This window comes from Salmo salar, chromosome ssa17, assembly GCF_905237065.1.
Source record: "Salmo salar chromosome ssa17, Ssal_v3.1, whole genome shotgun sequence".
Taxonomy (NCBI): Eukaryota; Metazoa; Chordata; class Actinopteri; order Salmoniformes; family Salmonidae; genus Salmo; species Salmo salar.
Genome location: NC_059458.1, coordinates 51,569,632 through 51,588,623, shown reverse-complemented (window position 1 = coordinate 51,588,623; position 18,992 = coordinate 51,569,632). Strand labels below are relative to the sequence as shown.

The following is an 18,992-nucleotide window of genomic DNA, read 5'->3' as shown; positions in this document are numbered from 1 at the left end:
TCCATGCACCCACACGTTTAGAGAATCGCTGAGAAAAATTGTTTAATTTTCATGTTGAGGGAATCAAAAATATGCATTTCATCAATAAACATTGTATTATCCACACAAAACTGTATACTAGAAAATACTGTAATTACCAAAGTATTATGTTTTTTTTATCATACAATTATGTACAACACATCTAGCATTAAAGGGATACTTCGAGATTTTGGCAATGAAACCCTTTGTCTACTTCCCCAGAGTCAGATGAACTCCAGGATGCTATTTTTATGACTATTTAGGAAGTTAGCTCAGCGAGCCAATGCTAACTAGTGTTAGCGCAATGACTGGAAGTCTAAAGTATCAACTAGCGTAATAGTGGTTACCATAGATTTCCAGTCATTGCGCTAACGCTAGTTAGCAACTTCCTTCAAACCCGCAGACAGAAACATAAAATGAGTTCAGGGAAGTAGATAAAGGCTTCATTGCCAAAATCATGAATAATCCCTTTGAAGCTTATAGTAGCTCAGTATTAAAAAGGAAATATTTACCCATTTAGAAGTTGTGCATCTCTGAGCAACATTCTATCGATTCCCGGGGTCATTTCATGTTTATCGGAATAATTCGCCCTTCGAGCAGACAGAAAGAGTTTTGCATAATTTTTTCCACTAATTGGTTTTATTTCAATATGATGCAAAACTCATCATACCCGGCTGTATTTCTGCCTGCTTGAACAGGGAATCTTTCCTTTAACGTCATTATGGCTGTGTTTACACAGACATCCCAATTATTAGTAAAATATCTGATCTGACTGGTCAAAAAAGCTACTTGTAGAAAGATATCAAAATTGGGTTGCCGGTGTAAACGCAGTCTATCTCACCAAGTTCAATCAATGATTTATTTTCAATATATGCAGAGGTATAGTTTAAATATTGAAATAGAAGCAGGAGATCACTAATGAACAAAGGCAGATGAGGAACCTCAGACAACAGAATTTGACCTGTGGCGCACGTCCCTTGACCGAGATGGACAACCCAGGAGATAATCAGTGTTGTAAAGAGAAAAACAACTCTCACACAGGTGATAAAGACTGAGGTTGTCTTAAAGTTAGATTCTGTCCTTATCCCTGTGTAAGAACAGTCAATATTTGGTTACCTTTTGACAGAAACACAGATGTGAGCCTCATGCTATGATTCCATCTTATCAAAGAATCAAAACAACCAAACATGCTGCTTCACATAGAGACAGTGACAAATACAAACCCACACTTCTAGAGCCACTCATTAGATTGCGTAATCCAATGTGTGCTTTCACACATCAAGCAATCATTTTGAATAAAGTCTTGAGGAAAATAAAATGTAATCAACAGTGTCAAAGCTCAAATGTTGGTTGCCATTTCATTTGACACCACACCAGAATCCTGGGAAAACGCACCAAAATAAATAGACTTTATTCAGGAAAACTAACCACACACTTGTTGACTGTCGGAATGTTTCAAATGAGTTCTCATTATTTGAAGAGTGATGAGCTGAACTCATCATTATCACCTCATCCCTGCCGTCCACCACGCCTGGTTCTGGTGCTGTTTGACCACCACCTGCTTCTCCTGGGGGCTGAAGTGCAGGATGGTCAGTATGGCTGTGAGGGTCTGCTGACGCCCCCTAGTGTCCTGAAGGGTGAGGAACTTGTAGATGACGTTCTTGAGGTACTCCAGGTTGGCCCCCTCCCTGCCCTGGTCCCTGTGCCGTTTGTCTAGCTGGCCGCGGAGCTCAGCCACCTCCACTTCGTAACCCTCCCCGTTGGCGATCAGCCTCCCCTGCAGCTGGTGCACGTCCTCCTCCAGCCGATGCTTCTGCCGCCGCAGTGAGCCGATCTCCACCTCCTTTCTCGCCAGCTGCTCGGCGTACAGGAGGAGCGTGGGCTCGTTGGGCCCCGCCAGCCGCAACGCCTGGGTGATGATGTCACTCTCCTCCTGCGCTGGGTCGTCCATGTTGTTGCCGTTTTTGCTCCTGCCGGCGTCCGTGGTTGCTCTGAAGTCCGCCCCTGTGTCTACTTCGTCGCTGTGGTGGCCTCTGTAACCAGCAAGACTGTAGCCGATAGATTTTAGCTTCTCCAGCTCCTGGTCCTTCTCTTGCAGCAGGGCCATAGTGCGGTCCCTTTGCCGGTGCAGTTCCCCCTCCAGCCTGAGGAGGCTCTCTCTGTATTGGGCCTCAGCCCGGTCAAGCTCCTGTTTATGACCCTGCTGCAGCATCCCTATCCCCTGCTGACACTCCTCCAGCTCCCGGCGGTGCTTGGCTTCCGCCTCGTCGTCATGGATACGCAGGTTGATGTACTTCTCCTTGAGCTCAGCCAGCTGGTCACGGGCCTCCTCCAGCTCTTTGGCCAGGCTACAGTCTTTAGCGTTCTTGTTCTTCAGCACCAGCTGCGCCCGCACCTTGTAGCGCTCAAACTCCTCCTTCAGCTGCCGCAGTTCCTGCTGGTAGTAAAGCGCCGAGGCCTTCTCCCCGTCTGACGACTCCCCCCCACTGCCCATCCCCTGACCAAGCCGCCCCTCCATCTCAGCCAACTTCTCTATCTCCATGGTCTGCTCTGGGTGGTTCTTCTGTGTGGCTAGCAGAAGAAGCCTCTTCACCTTCTCCAGGCGCTCCTTCAGCACGTTCACATCCAGACTGGCCTCGTCCATGCTGAGGTCCAGGGGGGAGCCCCGGGTGGAAGCGGCGATGGTCAGGGTCTTGTTCTCCGTGTCCAGCTGCAGGATGCGCTCTCTCAGCCGGTGGGCGTTCTGCTGGTCCCTTTGCCGGGCCTTCTCGCAGGCCCCAAGCAGCTCAGACAGCTCAGACACCCGCAACTCCAGGCTGGCCACACGGCCCTCCTCCAGCTGGGATTGCTCCTGTAGACGCTCCTCTGCCTGCGACACCTGCAGATAGAGAAAGGACAGGCACATGACAGCCATGAGACATAAATAGACAATGGAAGACAACAGTTAATGTATTGTGTTCCTTCTTCCTTTCCCTGAAAAGCAAGTGTCCTTATTCTCTGCCATGGCATTTATGTTTTATCAAGATATTTCTAATACAAGAGGACAAGGGTTGTTGAATACATTGTTAAAATGCAGGTCATTCACCTTAATACAGGATACATTTGTAAAATCAGTGCAGGGTGAATCCATTTGAACTCAATCACTTTCTGACAGCACCCCTTTTGATTTGAACGAAACACTCCATACATATTTTCCCATTATAAAAGTGCTCAGAAATTTACGTTTTGATACTGAACGCCAAAACATTCAAGAGATATAGTTGATATAGTTGCTCAAAGTTGACCTATTTTGCATAACCCGAGACATGCATGTTTTCATCACTGGAAAATAAACTATTGAGATTGATTTCATTTAAAAGCTTTAAAACAGAGTTGTCAAACTATTTCATAATAGATTTATATTTTTTACAAAAATTGTATTTTTTACCTGAAACGTTAATTATATAAATATGCGTAAGCTCAGATATTTTGTTCATATTTGCAAACGCTGTAGTTTAGACCCTAATTTACATAATCTAAGGTTGTGTTTTGCCCACCATCAGTTGAGACAACATGCTCTTTAATACACGGTGGGTGTCAAGTTTTGGCTGATAAATGTACTAAAATTGAAATGTCACCTTTCAAATGATACCCAAAGATGGTTGGAGGTCCACACACCAGAGAATGTTGACTTGAATGGGAATATTGGTTTGAAATTATACTTTCAATCCTCCATAGGAAATCTATTGAAATCATATAAATATAGATAATAGAATAGACATGACCATTTAAATTGACATTCGAGGGTGGGTGGACAGGCGGCCATCTTTGAGGTAGTAATTAGTTCAATTGAAATGGTGTACCAGCTAAATTGCAGTGGTTTGAAGGGATAGGTCCATTCTATGAATTACATTTCTATGATTGACATGACAACCGTGTATTCAAGAGCATGCGTCTCAACCGATGGCAGGCACAACACAAACACCTCAGCTGATGTAAAGTAGGGTCTAAGCTACAACATATGCAAATCTAAAAAAAATCTAAAATCAGAGTACACGTTTTTAGATAACTGATGTTTAAGGTTAATTAGATAATTTAAAGAAATTATCAAAAAGTTTAACAACCCTGTTTGGAAGCTTTTAAATTATACCAAACTGAATATTTTAAAGTGATGAAGACATGGATGTCTAATGGTCTGGGTATTTCCATCTTTAAATGGACACGAGCAACAACATGTGAAGTGCCGTCTTTTGGATGGGACCTTAAAAACTGGTGTCCTGACTCAATGAAGATCCCATAGCACTTATCGTAATAGTAGGGGTGTTAACCCCAGTGTCGTGTCCAAATTCCCCATCTGGCCCTCATACCATCATGGCCACCTAATCATCCCCAGCTTCCAACTGGCTCATTCCTCCCCCCTGTAACTCTTCCCCAGGTCGTTGCTGTAAAAGAGAATAAGGGTAAAGAAAATAAAGAGGATGTCAAATGAGAGTTAAGAGTCAATATTTCTGTGAAATTACATTTTTCAACCATTTTCCATCCTACAAATTAGGAATAAGCAAAGGCTTTGATATCTGGTCAAACAAATGGAAAAGGAGTCTTAGACTACCAGAAAGTCTTAAAAAAGGTATCATAAATACATCAAAACACAATAATGTTGACGTAAAGACCGCTGCCAACTAATAAACATTTCATTTTGGATACATTTACCTTCTGTAAATTTAATAAACATTGCCTTCTGTAAATGTAATAAACATTGCCTTGTGCATTGTAATTCTGTCACTAAAAACCCACATTTTAAGATATTTTCTAATTTCTCTCCCTCATGAGGGAGGATAATGAAAGTTTACAGAACTAACAAGGTAGACCTACCAATTAGTTAGTGTTTTTACTGATATCAAGTTTGTTAATGAATAATTAAGTGATTCAAACTCATTCTTTTACCAAATCGGTAATGGAATTACTGAAAAATCTGTATCAGACTTACTGCAATTGAATTGGCTACAATCTCCCGACTCTTGACACCGGCCCCCTTTCCATTTACTGTAAAAAGCATCCCACTGAGCACCAGATGTCCACGGACCTTGAGAAGTCGTTGAAATTTGGTCAGTCCGCCCTGGCCGGACCAAATCTGAACCAATCGTAGACTTCTATGTTTCACAAGTTTGGACAGTACAGTACAGCAGAGCACACAGTACAGTTAAGAACAGTTATGTACTTCATTGTACTGTACTGAACTCTACTGTGATGTCCAAACTGGTGAAACGTAAGACTTCTATGATTGGTTCAGATTTGGTCTGATAAAGACCAACCAAATGCGGTCTTGTTTGGGGGCAGAGCTCATTATAATAATAGCCAGTGTGTAGAATACCCAAATGTGCAAAATAAAAATATTCTGCATGTTCACCTTCGTGTATCTACTCAGGATACATCACCAGGAAAATAATGATATCCATAATTCTGCATTTCTGGATTGTACAGATCAGAGACCTGTGTTGTAATTCCCTTACCGGGTGTAAATCTACTTCACCTACTGTGAATAACCTAAGTATTTTTTTTGTTAAACTAAGGTGTCATGTCATAGCTGACACCCCATTCTTTCTGCAGACATCTTTGAATCTTAATTCAGAGCAGATATTTAACAGTGTTTGGAAAATGTCGCTTATATTATTTTTTATTTTTTTAAATGAGTAGTCCTTGTGCATAGAGTTGTATGGTATGTTAAACTCTGAAATTAACGGTCTTGTTTGGCATACATTTTAAAGTAAAAAATCAGTGTCATAGCGTAATTCCGTAACCATGGAATTGCCTGTATGAAAAATGGGTCAACTTTGAGTACCTTTATCTCCTGAATGTTTTGGCATTCAGGTCCAAAAAGTCACTTTCTGACCACTACTCCAAGAGGAAACATACATGGAAAGTGTTGTTAAAATGTGATTGAATTGAAATGGATTTACTGTACAGTCTTTCCTAATCATTACCATACCTTTCTGATCTCATGCTGCATCTGCTGCTGAAAGTGGTTCTTGAGCACCGTCAGCTCCCGCTGCAGCTCCTCCACCCGGGGGTCTGGCTTGTTCCTCTCTGCCTCCGCAGTCTGAAGGCTCCTCCTCATCTCCTCCCTCTGCTGGGTCACCTCTTTTAGCCGGGCCTCATAATCGTGCCCCCGATCTGCGGCCTGTGTGACTTCCAGCAGGACCTCCCTGGCGTCCTCCAGCCGAAGCTCGGTATCCTGCCTCTGGCCTCTCTCCTCCTGCAACAATTTCTGGAGCTCTCTGAGCATGTGGGCGTGGTCACCCTGCTCCTGCTCTCTCTCATGTTGCTGGGTGATAACCCGAGCCTTGCTCTCCGCCAGCTGCTCATGCAGGGCATGGATCTCTGCTTCATGCTGCCTCCTGGACTCCTCCAGCCTCCCCTGGAGCTCATCCATGTCCTGCTTGATCTTCCGCTTGTCGGCCTGGAAGTTGGCCTCCATCCTGGACTTTTCCTGTGTGACCGTGGCCAGGGAGCTGGTCAGGGTGGTCAGCTGGGTCTTCAGCTGGAGAACCCTCCGGTCAGCCTCCATAGAAGAGGTGGGTGGGGGTGTAAGGTGCTGCTGAACTTCAGACCCTCCACTACTGCTGGAGCTGATACCGCTCTCTGACCCATTAGCCTCCTCAGACCTCTGGGACACTGAGGGTCCTCCAGGCCCGGTCGCCCCCATCTCTTCTGGGCTACTACCCTGCTCCTCTTCAGCCTGGTCGCCCTTGGTGCTCCCACTGGTAATGCTGGTAGCAGTGTCGGCAGAGGCTGCTGTGTCCAAACTGTCCTCGCTGTGCATGGAGCAGTGATCATCTTGTAATTCAGAGGTCAAATGGCTGCCACTGACAGAGCCGTCATCTCCACGCTGGCTGAGGTCGACCTCCTGGGAGACAGTCAATACCTTCAGACTAGCCTCCAGAGCCTCCTTCTCCTTCAGCAGGCTCTTGTAGGCCCTGACCACATCCTTGAAGCGTGTTTGATACTGGACCATCTGCTTTCTCTGAGTCTCTATGGTGTCCAGAAGCTCCTTCTTGCTGGGGCCACCCGCAAAGCTCATCCCAAACTTCTCCATGGCTCAGTGGGTTTTTGGTTTTATTTTCAGTTGCTTGACTTCCAGCTGGGATCCATGATTTCTGGCTCAAACAAAAACCCTGCATGGAATATAGTAAGAGGAACCATTGTTAGACAGCATCATAAAACAGTAGCAAGCTAACGCTAGTGCCAAAGACACATTGGATTCAGAAAGTATTCATACCCCTCGACTTATTCCACATTTTGTTGTGTTACAGCATGAATTTAAAATCGATTAAATAGTTTCCCCCCTCCCCCATCCACACACGATACCCCATGAAGACAAAGTGAAAATGTTTTGAAATGTTTGCAAATATATTGAAAATAAAATACAGACATCTCATTTACATGTTTTCACACCCCTGAATCAATACTTAGTAGAAACACCTTTGTTGGCAATTACAGCTTTAAGCCGTCTTGGGTATGTCTGTCAGCTTTGCACATCTGGATTTGGGGGATTTTCTCCCATTCTTCCTTGCAGATTTTCTCAAACTCTGTCAATGGTAGTGAACAGCAGTCTTCAAGTATTTCCACATATTTTCAAAGGGATTCAAGTCTGGGGAACTCAAGGACTTTCACATTATTGTTCTGAAGCCATTCCAGTGTTGCGTTAGCTGTATGCTTGCAGTCATTGTCCTGTTGGAACGTAATTCTCCCCCAGTCTAATGTCACTTGCATTCTGAAGCAGGTTCTTGTCAAGGATTTGCCTGTATTTGGCTCAATTAATTGTTCCCTCTATCCTTATCTCCCAGTCCCTGCTGCTGAAAAGCATCCCCATAGCATGATGCTGCCACCACCATGCTCCACGGTAGGTAGGTATGGTGTTAGACAGGTGATGAGATGTGACTGGTTCTCTCCAGACATAGCACTTTGCATTCAGGCCAAAAAGTTAACTTTGTATCTCAGCAGACCACAGAATCTTTTGCCTTATGATCTGTGTCTTTCTCATACTTTTTTGCAAACTACAGGCGTTCTGTCATGTGCCTTTTTCTCAGGAGTGGCTTCCGTCTGGCCCAATGCCCAATTGGTGAAGTGCTGCAGAGACTGTTGTCCTTCTGGCAGGTTCTCCCATCTCAGCCAAGGAACTATGTAGTTCTGTCAGAGTGGTCATTGGGTACTTGGTCACCTCTTAGACCTAGATCATGGTCTTTCTTGCCCGGTTGCTCAGTTTTGTTGTACGGCCAGCTCTAGGCAGTCTGGGTTGTTCCATATTTTTGTCAATTTCCCAATGATGGAGATCCCTGTGCTCTTGGAAACTTTCAACACTCTAGAAATTGTTTTATACCCTTCCCCAGATATATGCCTCATGACAATTCTCTCTCTGAGACCTACAGACAGTTCCTTGGACTTCATGGTATAGTTTCTGCTCTGACATGCAATGTCAACTGTGGGGCCTTATATTAGGCAGGTGTGTTTCTTTCTAAATCATATACAAACAATTGAATTGGCCACAGGTGGTTTCCAATCAAGTCGCAGCGACATCTCAAGGACGTTCAAAGGTAACTGGATGCACCTGATGTCAATTTGGAGTGTCATAGCAAAGGGGTGTAATTACTTATGTAAATTAGAGATTTCTATATTTCATTTTCAATAAAATGTGCTCAAATTTTCTAAAAACATGGGTGACAATTATTTTTATTTAATACATTTTGAATTTAGGCTGTAACAAATGTGTAATAAGTCAAGGGTATATGAATACTTTCTGAAGCACTGTACCTGTGTTCGTGTTGTCTACTGTTCTGCTTACTTTACAAGACATATTTCAACCGACCTGGGCAGACTAGTTGCAAATAATAATAATGTATTATTCGACAGCTAACATTAGCTATGCTAAACTACACAACAATCTGTAATGGTCTTCGCGAAAGACCTCTCTCTCGCCCTCTTCGACAGCATACAATTTGCAACAAACAGTTCGATACACCAATGTATAATCAAAATTTCACTAATATAATCAGGACGTGTAATTTCACAACTTTAAAGTAAACTCACATTCGGAATACGACGTGTCAACAGACGACGGTGTTCAAAGCTACTTCCTGTTCTTCACAGTAGGATTTTTTTTACGTTAAAAAAATGTACTAGAAGTAGTCTGTAAAAGCGGCCATTTTGCAAAGGTCGAAATAATCCGTTATCTGTCAAATACAGAGAAGATTCTCTGTTTTCAACATTCTCAATGAACGACTTGTGTGCATATTTCGATACTATACACTATATGCATTGTACAATGGAAAGCTCAATAAACGACAGCTACATGGTTCAAAATGAAGGAGAGAGTCTGTGAATAAAGTTATGTGAAAGCCCTGACGTCATATATTCCGCGTTGGCCTGGACGTGGCATCTGAGAAGACTGCGAAAGGGAAGCTGCACCCACTCTCTGTCTGGTTACAACAAACAGCTTTGGTTTTCTATTTTCTTATCGTCACGCGGAGCTCTTTCACAACATGGGGCTAACAATTTCGTCGATATTTTCCAGGCTTTTTGGCAAAAAACAGATGAGGATACTTATGGGTAAGCAATCCTCTTATCAACCTGGCCAAGGAACTAGCTGGCTGCTAGCAAACGTTAGCTAGCTAGTGGGAGGGGGTTGCCATATCAGGGATGTACTTATCTTTTTGTGAAATATTACAGTTATAGTAAACTACCTGTTCACATGTCTTGTAACGTAAACATTCCTCGTTTGAGAGCAATCGGAGTAAAAACACAGACTAGCTAGGATAACACTCAGGCTTAGGCGGAAAAGTGCTAGCTATTTGTGCTATTGCACAATAATTACTGGTAGTTTGTTCACTTAATACCAACAAATGTCTTAGCTACGTCATATCTCAGGTCTATACAAGTTGGTAGATGTAGTGAACTTTTTTTAATGGGTCTATAGTTTTCAATACAACGCATCTAGAATCATGTCCATCCCTCTTACCATAACGTGTACACCTATGTGTTGGACAGCCTATATTTTGGGGTTGTGGATGCTGTTCCTAATTTGAGCTAAAGGCACAGTTGCTACCCTATATATTTATATACGTTGTCCAAATCATTGCAGTTTGACAGCTGATGGAAAACTAGGCACCTGTCAGCTGTCAGAGGGATTTCATTTGACACGAGACAGACCTGTTTTGTAATAGATGCCTATCTCTTTCATGAAGTTGCAGTACAATACGTTTGTCTTGCTTGTTTTTTTTCTTTATTAAGTTACTTATTTTCCATACAAAAAAATCTATATGGGTTTATTATGATTGAGAAGTTTGACATTACTCTTTTCTTCTGTAGTTGGTTTGGATGCTGCTGGAAAGACCACTATTCTCTACAAACTGAAGCTGGGGGAGATTGTAACCACAATTCCAACCATTGGTAAGAAAATCTCTGGCTATGACCAGAGCCAAAGATGGATAGATCTCTAGCATACACAACCATATGCAAAACATGGGCCCTCTCAGCTCCTGGCAGACTGTCTTTAAAAGCATCTCTTCAATAATCTGATTTAAATGGGGGACTTGCTTTCTCATGGAGCTTGTGTGCAAATGATTAAGATTTCTTTTGATGTCTTGTCCTGGTTACTGATGTAGCATGACACACACACACACTGAGCCAAATCTTTGATGTGTCGCCATGGTAATCAAGTCCAAGTGTTCAGGAATGTAGGCCTACCTTGTTTAATGCTCATGGAAATGGTCAGTAAGGTCCACACAGAGCTGTGCACTCAACAATTCAGTCTGTCAAATTTCAGCCAAAAAAACATTTTGGGACATGACGGTGAGGTATAGAACTGGAGCTGAATGGTTTTAAGTCTTGCATAACCATAGTTCTGGGACAAAGAACAGTAGATGGCTACACTGCCTCCATGCTCCAGAGCTGTTGGGGCTTGCTGGGTGAGGGGGGACTCTTTTGATGGAGCAGATTGGTCGATAAGTGTCTAAACACCTAGACAAAATAAGTAGGGAAGAAAATGGTTTGTCCCACCTGAGATCAGATAGACCGAATTGGGTCACCATTCCATCGTTTTTCAATTTGAGCTACAGGTAATAGTTTACTCCTATTGCAAATTGGTTTTAATTATCTTATTTTATACAGAAACTTATTTCTACCATAGTGATATAGATCGGAGCTATTTATGCTGGTAGAGGTCAGACTAGTGATTCTGGATCTAGTCTCTGTGAATTGCTGTTGCTGATGCTCTCTTGCTCTTCGGTGACTGAACAGGTTTTAACGTGGAGACTGTTGAGTACAAGAACATTTGTTTCACCGTGTGGGATGTGGGCGGTCAGGACAAGATCCGCCCCCTCTGGAGGCACTACTTCCAGAACACACAGGTATGACACACCTGTGACGGCAGTGACATACATCAGTGATGTCATCAAAGCATATCTTTTATCTTAATTCAACTATATAAATAGTGCTAGAATCAATGTGTCAGAATGGACCCTGTCAAAAATAAACAAGGGTCATCTTAAAAGCTAGGTGAATATGCAGAGTAGACAAAATGCATAACAGTAGCCTGACTTTTGAACCTTGACTTCACAGGGCCTTATCTTCGTAGTGGACAGCAACGACAGAGAGAGAGTAGCAGAGTCGGCAGAGGAGCTGTCTAAAATGGTAAGTGTTGCATACATGTCTTTCTTTATAAGCTACTGTTGTTTTTGGTCAAGGAACAGTAGGCTTTTTGTGTTGGCATTTACCATATTTCTGTGGAAAGGAACCTAAAACTGAGCTCATGGTTGACATGGGAAAATAAACTAATTCAGTGGTAAATAATGGTGTTATTTATATAGTTGCCATTGTGACTGATCATTCATCATCCGTGTTGACACACACACAGCCTTCTGTGGCCAATGGTTTCCCTTTGACAATGGCGGCCTCCATAAATGTTTTCCCTCCCCTTGTTCTCCCTACCAATTTTCTAATTTATTTCTCTCTCTACAGCTGCAGGAGGATGAGTTGAGGGAGGCAGTGTTGCTGGTGTTTGCAAACAAACAGGACCTGCCCAATGCTATGGCAGTGAGCGACCTCACAGACAAACTGGGCCTGCAGAGCTTGCGCAGCAGAGTTGTGAGCATATATATATCTCTCTCTTACACACACACTTGAACAGTCCTTTCTAAGAGTTATATAGTAAAATGTATTTCTGACCAGATAAAAATGTTGTCAATGTAGTATACACTGTGGCTATGCAGTTATTCGTGTATGGCATTACTGGCTTATTTACAACAACTCATTATGTCTCTTTCCAGTGGCATGTCCAGGCTACCTGTGCTACCCAGGGCACTGGGCTATACGAAGGACTGGACTGGCTTTCCAACGAGCTGTCGAAACGCTAAAGAATGGAGAAATCGCAGGACCGGAGCGAACGAGATCTGAACACACGAGCAAGAGAAGGGGTGCAGGCTGAGCATTTCATCAATGGAAAAAAAAAAACTGCAACTTTTTAAATGATCAGTGTGTCTGTCTGGTAGAACTTGCAGTTATGGACTTTGCGATCAGTTCCTGTTCTGAAACCTTTTTTAACCATTCTTCCCTTTTATTCCCATACCTGCAGATGTTTCTTAGACTGTTTCTTCCTTTATGACACCCAACTTCCTCAACAGTAAAATTAAGTTGCATGTTTTAAAAAAAACAGATTCACATGATGGTTGTGTGCTGATGTTGATCGTTGAGGAATGGAAGGGTGGGCCACTAGGTTTTGTTGGGTGGGGGGGTATTTGGATACCTGGAGTTTGTTGGAAACATATTGGGGAGGGCAGGGGTGGGGTTTTGGATGCAAAACCCCTCTGGCCTTCCCTGACTGAGTCATTCCAGAGAGCTGAACCTGAAGGCCAGTTCCATTCCTAAACAATGTGAAGCGAGCAGGACCTTCAGTCATTTCAAAGGCCATTATGATGCAATAAAATGTTATTTTTCTTTTCTCAACTGTTGAAACATTGTCTTCTGAGTGCGAGGTGGGACATAGTTGGTCATGAAGGAATGGAGAATATTGAGATGTGGCCCTGGTTCAAATAGTTGTGGCCCTGGTTCAAATAGTTGTGGCCCTGGTTCAAATAGTTGTGACCCTGGTTCAAATAGTTGTGACCCTGGTTCAAATAGTTGTGACCCTGGTTCAAATAGTTGTGACCCTGGTTCAAATAGTTGTGACCCTGGTTCAAATAGTTGTGAATGTTTCTTCATAACAATTTTAGCCTAAACAACCTGTTCAGTTTTAGTTTGTATGTTTTAAGCAAAGAGAGCAGATTCTCTTAGGTTTATCAACAACTCATACTTTGAAAAGTAAATTGCAACTTACAGAAAAATGGTGTAGTTGGGAAAGTAAAGTGCTTATAAAAACAGTTCCATTTACATTTCCCTCTTAATTTTCAGATTAAAATCCTACTTATACTGCAATATGTAACTTTTTGGGCAACCTGACCAAATTCACAAATGTAAGTTAAAGATACGTAATTCATTGAAAGCAAGTCTATTTTTATTTAACTAGGCAAGTCCGTTAAGAACAAATGACTTAATGACGGCCTACCCCGGCCAACACTGGGCCAATTGCGCGCCTGCCTATTGGACTTTCAGTCAAGGCCGGATGTGATACAGCCTGGACGCAGTAGATTTATTAGATTTCTATGCTTCACCTTCCATTTAGTTTTTGCATCTTTTACTTTTGCTTTTGTACAACAGCGTCAAACAGCTGAAAATATATTTTTGGTTATGGAGAAAATATTTAAAGTTTAAATGCTACAATGATTCTCTACACTATGCTTACTGGTTTTGTCGCAAACTATTAGAATTTTAGCAACCAGGAAAGGGCGTTGCAACTTTAAAAAGGCATTTATAAACAAGTTCAAAGCATGTGGATGTTTATAAGCAAAGCTTTTAAAACCAAGGTATTTCATTTAGAGAAGGACCCTAAATCTTCCAGACAATTTAACATGCAAAGACAATAGCTCACGATGAAACAGTCATTGCATGTGTATATACACACATTAGTACTGATAGCAATTACATATAAACTTTGCACACGAGACTCAGTTCAGGTTAGAAAAAACCAGCAGTCACCCTAAAAATATCAATTTCCATCAAGCCACATTCCGTAGGGCACGACATTAATACATAGAAATGTATTAAGTATAACAAACATACCTCCGATAGAGCTGACATCTTTTGAATACCTCTATCTGTGGTATTTCTATCTGCAACATTCAGTATGTAAAAAAAAAAAAACCTGCTGGGTTATTAGGGAGCATTCAAACTAAATAGCAAGTGCACAGATACTCTAAACTGAATAGATTGAATTCCAGTCTACCTGCCACACACAAACCAACAATTCATTATCACATACTGTAGGGACTAATACACCACAGCACTATTTTGTTCCATTTCTCATTACAAACCAAGTTACCAATTAAGATTACATGCAGTTTGACAGGCCTATTTTGGCCCATTCAATGTGAATTCTTCAATATCTTTACTGAACAAAAATATAAACTTAACATGTAAAGTGTTGGTCCCATGTTTCATGAGCTGAAATAAAAGATGAAAGAAATGATTTACGCACAAAAAGCTTATTTCTCTCAAACTTTGTGTACAAATTTGTTTACATTCCTGTTAATGAGCATTTCTCCTTGCCAAGATAAGCCATCCACCTGACAGGTGTGGCATATCAAGAAGTGTATTAAATAGCGTGATCATTACACAGGTGCACCTTGTGTTGGGGACAATAAAAGGCCTCTCTAAAATGTGGAGTTGTCACACAACACGATGCCACAGATGTCTCAAGTTGAGGGAGCCTGCAATTGGCATGCTGACTGCAGGAATGTCCAACAAAGATGTTGCCAGAGAATGTAATGTTCATTTCTCTACAATAAGCCACCTCAAACGTCATTTTAGAGATATTGGCAGTACATCCAACTGGCCTCAACTGCAGACCACGTGTAACCACGCCAGCCCAGGACCTCCACATCCAGCTTGTTAACCTGCGGGATCATCTGAGTAAGGGAATGGGGGGTGCTGAGGAGTATTTCTGTCTGTAATAATGCCATTTTTTGGGGAAAACTCATTCTGATTGGCTGGGCCTGGCTGCCCAGTGGGTGGGCTTATGCCCTGCCAGGCCACTGCCCACTCATGTGAAATCCATAAATTTAGGGCCTAATGAATTTATTTCAATTGACTGATTTCCTTCTATGAACTCTAAGTCAGTAAAATCTTTGAAATTGGTGCATTAATATTTTTGTTCAGTATAACTTCATGTGCCGCCTTCTGTTCTAAAACCTTATATAACAAGGAATGGAACAAAACAGTTCAGTGGATTACAGAGTCCCTGTCCTGTGTGAGTTGATTGGAGTGATGTCCTTCGTCCTCCCAACCCATCTTCCCTACACGGTTCTACACCACTACAGGTTCCCTCTTGTTGTTCTGACGTTTCACCACAAACACCTTCTGACCAGACACGGTCACTGTGTACACATAGTCCTCTAGCATGACTGTGAAGAAATAGAACACAGGGAGGTCTGGTTAGAGCGGCATGTTGGTAACAGCAATACTGTGTGTATGTGCGATCGAGTGAGTGACCCTAGGTCCCAGGTGTGTGTTGTCTGACTTACCTGACATGCGTTTGAAGGGTGGCTCAGCAGCACCCTGCAGTCTGAAGCGACATGCTGTCCGCACCATCTGCATTATGACCCCAGCTGTGTGCTCATCATTCTCCAGCTCCCCCGCAGACTGAGAGAGGGGGGTAACAGGGAGTCAGTTGGAAATAAGATGAGTGGAGGATAGGCGTGCTGCAACCTGGGCTTTATCTAAGCTGCTACCAGGGCAGGACATATATGTACGCATATTTGTGTGAACATACTGCCAATACGCCCTCCTCACTGATCACCAAATACCCCAGTTGATCAGGGATCCTCTCCAGACCTTGTGTCAGAGCGCTAGTAGTCTAAAACACAAACAAATGACATACATGGACACATGTTAGGATCTGTGGGAGAGGTACAATTACCAGCCACCAAACACTGTTTTCAAGGCTCAAAGGAGATTAACTTTGCATTAACTCTGCTTTTGTCAATAGTAAAAGTGGCCACAAAGAATCAGTGTTCACAGCTAGTTGGCGAGACATCGGAGCCAGAAAACTATCACGCGCACTACAGTACACACAAAATAGGCTACAATGTAGCTGATAAAACAGTACGAACCACTGAATACGTTGCTTTTACACAATACAACGTCACAGAATAGCAGTAAAGCAGAATATAAGAGTTTATACCATTTTCACTTGTTTTGCCCGATGAGGAAGCCCATCTGATGCGTTTCCTCTTTTTTTCCCACGTGACTTCATCGGCTGCTGTGACGTTACGTCATTCCGATAAAGAAGGATTTTATCCTTCGATGAGGCATAAACCCAAAACCACTACTTCGTTTACAAAACAATTTAAAGCTATTCAATGTATTGCGTTATCATTGATAGACAGTCATGTTTTCCTGCTCGCCATTTCATGATATGGAAAAAGATATAGACCAGTAGATGGCGCTATCTGCGTTTTGTGACAGCTGACATCTTCCAAAGAGCTCACCAAAAGCGGAAGTACTGGTCAGCTGACAGTTTCGTGATTCAGAGAAGGCAAAACAATCCAGTCATTGCTTGTTTTTGCAGTTTTATCTTGTAGAATTGAATAATGGCTGGGCGAGGGAAATTAATTGCCGTTATTGGTGATGAAGACACGTGTACCGGGTTCCTACTCGGTGGCATTGGCGAGCTGAATAAAAATCGTAGCCCGAATTTCTTGGTGGTCGAGAAGGAGACAAGCATCGCAGAGATAGAGGAGACCTTCAAGTAAGTTATAGCTAGCTATCTACCGAATTTTGAGTCCGAAGAAAAATAGCTAAAAGCAGACAAACTGTGCGCTTGTTTGCACACAGGGTGAACACAGTTGATGCTATATTATGTTTGTAATTGCATTGGTAACATCGAAAATTATCTGTGCTTCACCTAATAGTACCTATCCTGTAACTCCCAGTATAATGGATACCATTTTTCTGGGGGGGTAAATAACATTATCTGATGCTACAATCTGTAGGTAGGTGGTATCATGATATCTGTATTCCATTAGGCCTAGTTGTGTGATTTGATTAATCATATCACCTTGAAATACTACTAGTATCTCTTTCAATCCATATAAGTTACTGCTGGACAACATACCTTGTTTTTTGGTGTTTAAAGGCCTGCACTGTAATGTTCACAGTCATCGTCTCTCTAATTTACTTACTTCTGTTATGCTCCCCCCTAGGAGTTTCCTGACCCGCAATGACATCGGCATCATCCTGATCAACCAGTTCATAGCAGAGATGATCCGTCACGCCATCGACCAACACATGGAGTCCATCCCTGCCGTGCTGGAGATACCCTCCAAGGAGCACCCATATGACGCCTCCAAGGACTCCATCCTACGCAGGGCCAAGGGCATGTTCTCCGCTGAGGACTTCCGATAAACACACAACACGTACCCAAAGATGCAGGGACAGAGATGGCAGAGGGGGACTTTGGAGACAGTCATGATCCTAAATGAGTTATCTTGTGTAATACCAAGAAAGGCTGTAAAGTATGAATTGGCCTGATGGCAGTTTCATGTGTTATCCATATTGACTGAGGCCATATGTGGTACCTACAGTCCCACTCTCATCTCTTGCCATGGTCCTGCTCCATCCACCTGGCAATGCATTTTCTCCAGACCCAATGTTGAATTGTTTGATGTAATATTTAGTTTTTCATTCCTTTGCCTGGAACATTATGGTATTACTATTCATTGACCACATTGATGGTTGAATTGTTTTGCTGTATGCCTTTCCGGGTTATTCATGTTGTTGTATGAAATCTTACGCAGGTACTGTATCTTGTGGTCTCATCTAGTCTGATTTTCAAATGCTTGCTTCATTTTGTCATAACCTTAGGGAGAGTGTGCTTACATAAGACATCTCAGCAAAGAATTGTGGCTAGTCATCTGCAATTAAGGGAATGTAACATTTGTCAGATCATGCATGTTACCATGACTGTCTGTTTTAACTTCCCATTTGTAATTTATGTAAACATTCCCTATGCCCCTATGTGTATCTTAAACTGTAAAGTAGCATTTCATCATCTGGTGACATGTACCCTGTGGATTGGAGAATAATACTGTACATCTCATCAACAGAAAATCCACACAAAAAAATGGCACAGCTTGAAAAAACAGTGTTAAGCACTGCAAAATGTCGTAATGTATTGCAGTTGTGACAGTTTTAACTTATACCTGTAAAAAAAAAAAAATATGTTAAAAAAAATATATATTCTATCCCAACCTGTGCTGTGTAAGTTATTAATGTCAAGACCAGCACAACTGTCTTAAATGTTTGATATTAGAAGACAATCACACTATTCACAATCTCACAAAAGCCAGAACAATACCCTGTATGTTAGCTTGGAAAACTTCATACTGTACAAAATCTTGAAATTAGAACCAGCAATCCTCCATGCTGATTCTAAAGCCTTATAGTGCTAGTAGCCTGAAGTAGGACAAGAACCTTACATGGCAGTCATAATGAAACCCCACTACCAACTATGCCTATCTCCAACCCTGTCTGTAACAGAGATACAAGCTTTCCTCATGATGTGACTTAACCAGGTAGTTTCTTTTGGGAAGTAGGGTAAAGTTCCCATGCAGTCAAAGTTTGTTTAACATCTCACTGCATAGTTTAGGCAGAAGTGAAGTACTTCCCAGCATCTCTGTGCCAGTGGCGGAGGACAAGCTTCAATCACAGATTTTTTTTCTCAAAAACCTTAAAGCCCAGTATGTTATCCCTGACAATAAATCTGATTCAGAGTGGGTCCCATGATTAAAGCCCGACCCTGAGACTGAACCTGATGTATTACAGTATGTGGGGGCCTGCACACACGGATG

At 42.3% G+C, this 18,992-nt stretch overlaps 4 protein-coding genes across 6 annotated transcripts; 2 read left to right on the top strand and 2 right to left on the bottom strand.

Moving 5' to 3' along the window:
• Window positions 1-25: 25 nt before the first annotated feature.
• On the bottom strand, window positions 26-9,371 carry LOC106576029 (GRIP and coiled-coil domain-containing protein 1-like). Of its 2 annotated transcripts, none has more exons than XM_014152844.2 (3): window positions 9,082-9,371; window positions 5,984-7,169; window positions 26-2,896 (listed from the first exon to the last, which is right to left on the bottom strand). In XM_014152844.2, the coding sequence occupies exons 2-3, from the start codon at window positions 7,088-7,090 to the stop codon at window positions 1,523-1,525; spliced, it is 2,481 nt and encodes an 826-aa protein (XP_014008319.2). In that variant the 5' UTR covers window positions 7,091-7,169; window positions 9,082-9,371; the 3' UTR covers window positions 26-1,522. The 2 variants fall into 2 exon arrangements, with proteins under 2 accessions (XP_014008319.2, XP_014008320.2); XM_014152845.2 differs by having other exon boundaries at window positions 8,806-9,088.
• A 13-nt stretch (window positions 9,372-9,384) lies between these two features.
• LOC106576031 (ADP-ribosylation factor 4) lies at window positions 9,385-12,993 on the top strand. Its single transcript, XM_014152851.2, has 6 exons — window positions 9,385-9,600; window positions 10,360-10,440; window positions 11,290-11,399; window positions 11,611-11,682; window positions 12,010-12,135; window positions 12,318-12,993. The coding sequence occupies exons 1-6, from the start codon at window positions 9,534-9,536 to the stop codon at window positions 12,402-12,404; spliced, it is 543 nt and encodes a 180-aa protein (XP_014008326.1). The 5' UTR covers window positions 9,385-9,533; the 3' UTR covers window positions 12,405-12,993.
• An 885-nt stretch (window positions 12,994-13,878) lies between these two features.
• On the bottom strand, window positions 13,879-16,606 carry LOC106576032 (ragulator complex protein LAMTOR4). Of its 2 annotated transcripts, XM_014152852.2 has the most exons (4): window positions 16,325-16,575; window positions 15,914-15,997; window positions 15,666-15,783; window positions 13,879-15,545 (listed from the first exon to the last, which is right to left on the bottom strand). In XM_014152852.2, exons 1-4 carry the CDS (start codon window positions 16,394-16,396, stop codon window positions 15,448-15,450), a joined length of 372 nt encoding a protein of 123 aa, XP_014008327.1. In that variant the 5' UTR covers window positions 16,397-16,575; the 3' UTR covers window positions 13,879-15,447. The 2 variants fall into 2 exon arrangements, with proteins under 2 accessions (XP_014008327.1, XP_045555643.1); XM_045699687.1 differs by lacking the exon at window positions 15,914-15,997 and having other exon boundaries at window positions 16,325-16,606.
• An 87-nt stretch (window positions 16,607-16,693) lies between these two features.
• atp6v1f (ATPase H+ transporting V1 subunit F) lies at window positions 16,694-18,348 on the top strand. Its single transcript, NM_001141237.1, has 2 exons — window positions 16,694-16,891; window positions 17,346-18,348. Exons 1-2 carry the CDS (start codon window positions 16,734-16,736, stop codon window positions 17,545-17,547), a joined length of 360 nt encoding a protein of 119 aa, NP_001134709.1. The 5' UTR covers window positions 16,694-16,733; the 3' UTR covers window positions 17,548-18,348.
• The last annotated feature ends 644 nt before the right edge of the window (window positions 18,349-18,992 follow it).

Coding starts and splice junctions, on each gene's coding strand:
- LOC106576029 (XM_014152844.2), bottom strand. CDS start 7,090: ATGGAGAAGTTTGGGATGAGCTTTGCGGGTGGCCCCAGCAAGAAGGAG. Junction 2,897..5,983: donor TGCAGCATGAGATCAGAAAG/GTATGGTAATGA, acceptor CTCTATCTGCAG/GTGTCGCAGGCAGAGGAGCG.
- LOC106576031 (XM_014152851.2), top strand. CDS start 9,534: ATGGGGCTAACAATTTCGTCGATATTTTCCAGGCTTTTTGGCAAAAAA. Junction 9,601..10,359: donor ACAGATGAGGATACTTATGG/GTAAGCAATCCT, acceptor TTTCTTCTGTAG/TTGGTTTGGATGCTGCTGGA. Junction 11,400..11,610: donor ACTACTTCCAGAACACACAG/GTATGACACACC, acceptor TTGACTTCACAG/GGCCTTATCTTCGTAGTGGA.
- LOC106576032 (XM_014152852.2), bottom strand. CDS start 16,396: ATGAAGTCACGTGGGAAAAAAAGAGGAAACGCATCAGATGGGCTTCCT. Junction 15,784..15,913: donor GTGAGGAGGGCGTATTGGCA/GTATGTTCACAC, acceptor CCCCTCTCTCAG/TCTGCGGGGGAGCTGGAGAA. Junction 15,546..15,665: donor ACCCTTCAAACGCATGTCAG/GTAAGTCAGACA, acceptor ATTTCTTCACAG/TCATGCTAGAGGACTATGTG.
- atp6v1f (NM_001141237.1), top strand. CDS start 16,734: ATGGCTGGGCGAGGGAAATTAATTGCCGTTATTGGTGATGAAGACACG. Junction 16,892..17,345: donor GAGATAGAGGAGACCTTCAA/GTAAGTTATAGC, acceptor GCTCCCCCCTAG/GAGTTTCCTGACCCGCAATG.